Here is an 8,036-nt window from a genome sequence, read left to right as displayed (position 1 = left end):
ATCTAACTAAAACTCCTCCAACTAATCTAATTCTAATTCAAATAAATCCATATTTTAAATTTATTAACTGTAAAATAGATAATACTCGTAATAACCCATAACCTCCTAATTTTAATATAATTCCGGCTAAAATTATTGATCCAGAAACAGGAGCTTCGACATGAGCTTTTGGTAATCATAAATGAACTAAAAATATAGGTATTTTAACTAAAAACGCGCATAATATACAAAAATAAAGTAAATCATAATTAAATATAAAATTATTTATTAAATAAAAATTTATTGTACCCATTTTATTCATTAGATAAAAAATACCAATTAATATAGGTAAAGAAACTAATAAAGTATAAAATAACAAATAAATTCCAGCTTGTAATCGTTCAGGCTGATATCCCCAACCTAAAATTAAAAATAATGTAGGAATTAATCTTCTTTCAAAAAATAAATAAAATATAAATAAATTTATTCTTCTAAAAGTTAAAATTAACAATAATAATAATAAAACTACATTTAATAAAAATAAATTTTTATAATTATTATATTTATTAACTCTTTCTCTAGCTAATAATATTAATGAACAAATTCATAAACTTAATATAATTAAACCATAAGAAAGCATATCTCTCCCTAAAAAATAAGAAATTTCTGATCAATAATTTATAAAATTATTTATTAATAAAAATACAAATCTAATTAAAAATAATAAAATTTGTACCATTCAATACATATTATTGATTAAACATAAAGGACTTAAAAAAATTAAAAAAAATACTAATTTTAACATTATATAATTCTAAAAGATTGAAAATAATCATTTCCATGAGTACGAATTATTGAAACTAAAATTGATAAACCTAATGCCCCTTCACATACTCTAAAAGTTAAAAATATTATTCTAAAATAATTTTCATAATTTAATAAATTTAAATAAATAAATAACAAAAAAAATAATATTAAAACAATAAATTCTAAACTTAATAATATTGAAAGTAAATGCTTCCGATTAGAAACAAAACAAAATAATCCTAAAATTAATAAAATTATTGGTAAACTTCAATATAAAAATATAATCATTAGTTTTAATAGTTTAATAAAAACATTGGTCTTGTAAATCAAAAATAAGATTATTTCTTTTAAAACTTCAAGAGAAAAGAAATTTCTTTTTCATTAATCCCCAAAATTAATATTTTAAATAAACTACCTCTTGATATTCTTCAATTATTTTTATATTCTTTAATTTTAACCACATCAATTATTTTTATTAATATAATTCACCCTTTAGCAATAGGATTAACTTTATTAATTCAAACAGTTTTAATTTGTTTAATTTACCCCTCCCCCTCGGTCCCCCCCCCCCTCCGAATTTTTTTTTTTTTTGGGTTTTTTTTTTTTTGTGCTTCTCTTTTTTTTTTTTTTTTTTTTTTTTTTTTTTTTTTTTTTTTTTCCTACAAAAAAATTTTTATTTTTTTTTTTCGAACTTAATATTAGAGAGTTTACTACGCCTATAAGCGACTATGCCAAATTTGATCTAGATCGGGTGACTATATAATATAGCTCCCATACAAACGGCCAAGTCACGAACAGTGACTTTCTCAATACCTTCGTTATTTTCTGAGCTATTGTCGTGAAACTTAATATTAGAGAGTGTTCATGAACGGATTGCGTTTATCGATAAGTCACATGTATTTATAAGAATCGACACATATAGAAGCATTGTACACACACACATATCTGTGCGCTGCTGCGTCGGCGCTTTTCTCTCTTTTTCGTTCAGTAATAAATTGGCACTCAACTGATTCAGTAGCAAAGAATCACAAGGTTAAATTATCAAATTAATTTAAAGGTACAGTCCACTGCTAGACCAAATCATAGTTTGGTCATTCGAGCCGAATAAGGGAATCGGTTTTCGTTCGAATAAGGTGCTTTTCGTTCGAATTTCTTTGGATATATTGGAAAGTTTGGTGGGTTATTACTCTGGAATAGTTCTTTGCAATGGAAGAACTAAAGGCATTGGTGGGTCGACGGAGCCGACTCAAGGCCAGCATCACAAGAATTCTGGATTGGTCGGAAAGAACCCAAACTACATCAACTACTGAGGTAGCCGCTCGGATGGATCAACTCCAGTCCGTGTGGAAGGAATTTAATGGAATAGGGGATTCCATAGCCCTACTGGAAGATGTGGACGGCTATGTGGATCCAGAGGTCGATCACGTGACCTACGAGGAGAAGTACTTGAAGGCATATTCTTTACTTCTAGGAAAAAAACGGCTGGTACAGCAAGAAGCACCATTGTCTGGCGACAGCAATGGCGCCATGAGTCTGCACGCATATAACGACGACATCGTTCATTTGCTGCAACAACAACAACAACTCTTTGAACAGTTAGCTACAAACCAGAGCAGTTCGAACTTGTCGATGCCCGCTCGCATTGAGGTGGCTGCTTCGGGTTCAACTTCGGGAAACAACACGACGGCATTCTTGCATAGCAACGAATTGCCGAAGATTCAAATAAAACGGTTCGCTGGACTCTACACAGAGTGGCCGGCTTTTCAAGATATCTATGAGAGCACGATACACAACAAAAGGGAGTTAACCAACACTGAAAAGTTTCATCACTTGAAAACACTGCTTGTCGATGATGCTGCCAACTTGGTGCGGCACCTGGCAATAACTGACACGGCTTACAACACAGCTTGGGAACGCTTAAAGGAAAGGTACAATAGGCCACGCCATATTGTAAACTCGTTTTTGGAACAATTTATGGGTCTACCAACGACAAACAAAATTGATGTATCCATCTTACGCAAGGTATCAGATGGTACAAATGAGATTGTTCGCGGTCTGGATGCGATCAATCAAACAGGACGGGACTGCTGGATACAATATCTGGTATTGGAAAAGCTTGACGCTGATACACGGCGCAGGTGGATTGAGCGCAGCATGGGCAACGAGGCGCCCACACTGGAGGAATTCTTCAAGTTCTTAGATGATCGTTGTGAGGAATTAGAGCTCAGCAAACGGGAGATTGCGTCTGGAGGCAAAACGCCGGCGCAAATCATACATACAAAAAGGGTCACACACTCGATGGTTGCAGTTCAATCTGGCAGCTGCACCAAATGTCAGGCGACGGATCATAAGTTGTATGGCTGTCAACAATTCATGGATTTAACATGTGCAGAACGTCGTATGTTTATCAGGGAAAAGGCTTTATGTTATAACTGCCTGAAATCAGGGCATATGGTCAAAAACTGTCCATCATCATTCTCATGCAAATATTGTAGAGGGAAGCACCATTCGCTGGTCCATGATCCAGGTAACTCAATGGCTTTAAGGAATTTGCAACAAGGTAAAAGGGAGAATCAGCGGAGTCCAAACGCTTCTCATCACGATTTGTCTACAACAAGTCTAGTGGCTCATAATGGGAGTGCACCAGCAATGGTTTGTTCACAAAGCATTGCGAAATCGAAAACAGGACAAGGTTTAAATCGAAGCATATTGCCTACTGCAACGGTTTATGTTCAAAAGGTAAATGGAGACTACATCACATGTCGTATCTTACTAGATACTGGTTCGGAACTTTCATACGTATCAGAACGATGCATACAAGCACTTGGATTGCCACGGTCGGCATCATCCATATTGGTCACAGGAATCTCTTCGGTTCAGGCTGACACCACAAGGGGAAGCAGCACGCTTCAGATCAAGTCAAAGTATTCAAACAATCACTTAACTGTACAGGCTCATGTTCTTGGCAAAATCACATCGACACTAGAAAGGCAGAACATTGACGCAACGGCACTTGATGTTTTTAGCGATCTTCAACTCGCCGACTCGGAATTCACCACAAACGCTCCAATTGACGTTCTTTTGGGTGGTGAACACGTTTGGTCTGCAATTACAGGGAAAAAGTTGTATGACAATACGGGCAAACTCATTGCAATATCATCGATTTTCGGATGGGTCATCAGCTCTATAACGATGCCCCAAGCTAACAACGCTTTCGCTTTGACATCATACATTGATGTTAACGCTTCGCTCCAGAGGTTTTGGGAGCTAGAGGACATCAGTTCCATGATGATGAACAAGTGGAGAAACACTTTCTCGCTACGCACACTCGAGATGAAAAGGGGAAGTACATCGTGGAACTTCCATTCAAGGTCACTAATCCTGAATTTGGGGATACTCTACAAGGAGCTCTTAATCGTCTCCAATCGGTGGAACGACGTTTACATCAAGATGCAAATCTAAGAGCAAAATATGTCAACTTTATGAGGGAATACTTCGATTTGGGGCATATGCGCGAACTCCCACCTGATGAAGTCAATAATGGACAACGGTTTTATCTACCACATCACCCGGTTTTGGGTCGGAAACTGAGAGTAGTTTTCGACGGATCATTTTGCGACACCAAAGGCAAATCACTAAACGATTATCTCTTTACAGGGCCTAGCATTCAACGCAATCTATTTGCTGTCTGCTTGCGCTTTCGGATGTATAAATTTGTATTCTCAGCGGACATAGTCAAGATGTTCCGGCAGATTTGGGTGAACAACAAACACCGCGACTTCCAGAGAATTGTCTGGAGAGAAAGACCATCGGATCCAATCAAACACTATCAACTATGCACCGTCACTTATGGCACCTCATGTGCACCATTCCTGGCTGTTAGGGTATTAGAGCAACTGGCTACTGATCATCAGCAGGAATTCCCGAATGCTGCAAAAAATCTTACAAGAGGATTTTTATGTCGACGATGTGCTCACTGGGTCAAACAGTGAGGAGGAACTGATACAAAATCAAAAGGAACTTATTCAACTTATGTCATGTGCTAATTTGCAGCTTGGGAAATGGGTATCGAACACACCTCGCATACCAACAGAAGGAACTGATTCTACACAATCATCTCCAGTGAAGGTTCTTGGACTTTACTGGCAACCTGGTCTTGATACATTGTCTTATAATGTTGGTCTAAAAGGAAATGTCGATTGTACAAAACGACAAGTTTTATCGGATGTCTCACGGATCTTTGATCCACTTGGGCTTTTGGCACCAATTGTGGTCCAATTCAAAATACTCTTTCAACAATTATGGCTTCTCGATTTGGGATGGGATGACAAACTCCCTAAGCAACTAGCGGACAATTGGCTCAAATGGCGAGCAGATTTGGATATTCTACAACATATTCAAATACCCCGGTTAGTTGTCAACGACACCGACAACATTGAATTGCATGGATTCTCCGATGCATCTACGAAGGCAAACGCTGCTGTAGTGTACAGCAGAGTAATTAACAAGGATGGCTCGATCTCTACATCGATTATGGCTGCGAAATCTAGGGTGGCTCCGCTAAAGCAGCAATCTCTGCCTCGCCTAGAGCTTTGCGCGGCACTGCTCCTAAGTCAACTCATACGTTCGATAAAGGCGGCACTTCGACATCAAAATGTCACGGTTTTTGCATGGTGCGATTCCACAATCGTACTCTATTGGCTATCATACGCACCTTCTCGACTAAAAACATTTGTTGGGAACAGAACTTCGGAAATTCTGGACACCATTCCAAGGCATAATTGGCGTCATGTGGACTCCAAATCAAATCCAGCTGATTGTGCATCCAGAGGTCTCATGGCTGCGGACCTAAGGGACTTTCAGTTATGGTGGAATGGCCCGTCATGGATACGTGACGCGGATCAGTTTATGGTAAGGTTAAACAACTCACAAGTCTGTTTGGATATTTCAGAAAAGAACATACAAAAGGAAGTCAAAATCAATTCTCTGACTGCATTAGTAAATGCAGCTCCTGATCATCCACTCGATCATCTTGTTCAACGAGTATCTTCATGGTTGACGCTCGTTCATACTGTTGGCTATGTCCCACGCTTTCTACGGCGCACTAAGGGTCCATTTGGAAACAAGTGCTCAAAGAGTCTTACGTTTGAGGAAATCACCGCGGCACGCATTGTATGCTTGCGCCACGCGCAAACCTGCTTTCAGGATGACTATAAATTGCTACTCGCAAATAAACCATTGCGAAGTCGATCTCAGCTGGCTAAACTCTCGCCAATGATCGACAAGGACGGACTACTCAGGGTTGGAGGACGCTTGCACCACTCGCAATTGTCCACAGAGGCGAAACATCCAGTTTTGCTACCGAAATCTCATCGCATCACCAAGCTGGTACTTGAATACGAACACAGGGTTAACCTGCACCCTGGTGTCTCATCACTATTTGTTATGGTACGCCAAAGATTCTGGATATTTGGCGCAAGGAACTTGATAAGGAAAGTCACACACGACTGTTTGGCTTGTTTTCGACAACGGCATCATACATCACAACAAAGGATGGCTGATCTACCCAGCATTCGTGTCACTCAGGCACTTCCATTTGTAAACACTGGATGTGACTATGCTGGTCCAATCCTTCTTAAGGATGGAAAGGGGCGCAAACCGCGCATTGGTAAGGGCTACATATGCCTATTTGTTTGTCTGGTCACATCGGCAATCCATCTGGAACTTGTAACGGATTTGAGCACCGACTCATTCTTGGCCGCGCTAAGAGGTTACGAACACTCTGGCGAATGATGGCATTCAATGGGTATTCATTCCGCCACATGCTCCTCATTGGGGAGGAAAGTGGGAATCTGCAGTCAGATGCGTAAAGCTGCATATTCGTCGAGTCATTGGGAAATCTACTCTCACCTACGAGCAGATGCGAACTTTACTTGCACAAGTCAGTGCAGTGGTCAACTCACGACCCTTGTGCTACAACTCGGACACAGATGTCAATTATTTGTCACCAGCACATTTCTTGATCGGCAGGCCTCTCACAACCATACCAGAGGCAGACTTAGGCCACATTCCCGTGGGCCGACTTGGGTACTGGCAAAGTATTCAATCTATGATGCAAGGCTTCTGGAAGCAATGGCACCAGGAGTATCTTACCACATTACAACAGCGTCCAAAGTGGACCACTACAGCACCAAATATATCCGTCGGAGATGTGGTACTTGTAAAGGAATCTAACACCCTACCAGCTCACTGGCATCTGGCGCTGGTTCTCGAAGCCTACCCAGGCAAGGATCAATTGGTTCGGGCGGTCAGACTCAAGACCTCTTCAGGAGAATTAACTCGGCCAATCACCAAGGTTGCGGTATTGCCCCGTTCAGAAACTGTGTTTCAGGGCGGGCCGGGATGTTCATGAACGGATTGCGTTTATCGATAAGTCACATGTATTTATAAGAATCGACACATATAGAAGCATTGTACACACACACATATCTGTGCGCTGCTGCGTCGGCGCTTTTCTCTCTTTTTCGTTCAGTAATAAATTGGCACTCAACTGATTCAGTAGCAAAGAATCACAAGGTTAAATTATCAAATTAATTTAAAGGTACAGTCCACTGCTAGACCAAATCAGAGAGTTTACTACGCCTATAAGCGACTATGCCAAATTTGATCAAGATCAGGTGACTATATCATATAGCTCCCATAGGAACGATTGGTCGAAAACAGTCACTTTTGTAAATAACTTCGTTACTTTTAACGCGATTGCTTTTAAATTAAACATTTCTTAATTTAATATATATGTTAATGACTGTGCCGAATTTGATAAAGATCGGGTGACTATATCATATAGCTTCCATAGGAACGATCGGTGGAAAACAGTGACTTTGATCAATATCTTCGTTATTTCCTATGATTGTAGGCCTTTCTTTCTCAAGCTAAAGCCTTTTTAGATAAAACGCTCTTCCACATTGATGGCTAAGAGGTAAGGATAGAGTTACCAAAAAAGTTGCAAGGGTATACAAACTTTGACGCGGTCGAAGTTAGCCCCGGCCCTCTGGTTTTTAATTTTTTTAGGTGGAATACTAGTTTTTATACCCTTGCAAAAAGGGTATATTAATTTTGGTCAGAAGTGTGCAACGCATAGATCGAAGCATCTCCGACCATACAAAGTATATATATTCTTGATCAGCACGACGAGACAAGTTCAACTAGCCATGTCCGTCCGTCCGTCCGTCCGTCTGGATCAACGCAAA

At 39.5% G+C, this 8,036-nt stretch overlaps 1 protein-coding gene across 1 annotated transcript; it reads left to right on the top strand.

Moving 5' to 3' along the window:
* The first annotated feature begins 4,526 nt into the window (after window positions 1-4,526).
* LOC137572169 (uncharacterized) lies at window positions 4,527-7,198 on the top strand. The gene is made up of 3 exons (XM_068283938.1): window positions 4,527-4,670; window positions 4,840-6,454; window positions 6,555-7,198. Exons 1-3 carry the CDS (start codon window positions 4,527-4,529, stop codon window positions 7,196-7,198), a joined length of 2,403 nt encoding a protein of 800 aa, XP_068140039.1.
* The last annotated feature ends 838 nt before the right edge of the window (window positions 7,199-8,036 follow it).

This window comes from Drosophila tropicalis, unplaced genomic scaffold (genome assembly GCF_018151085.1).
Source record: "Drosophila tropicalis isolate 14030-0801.00 unplaced genomic scaffold, ASM1815108v1 contig_1049, whole genome shotgun sequence".
NCBI lineage: Eukaryota > Metazoa > Arthropoda > Insecta > Diptera > Drosophilidae > Drosophila > Drosophila tropicalis.
This window is presented reverse-complemented; position numbering and strand designations above follow the sequence as displayed.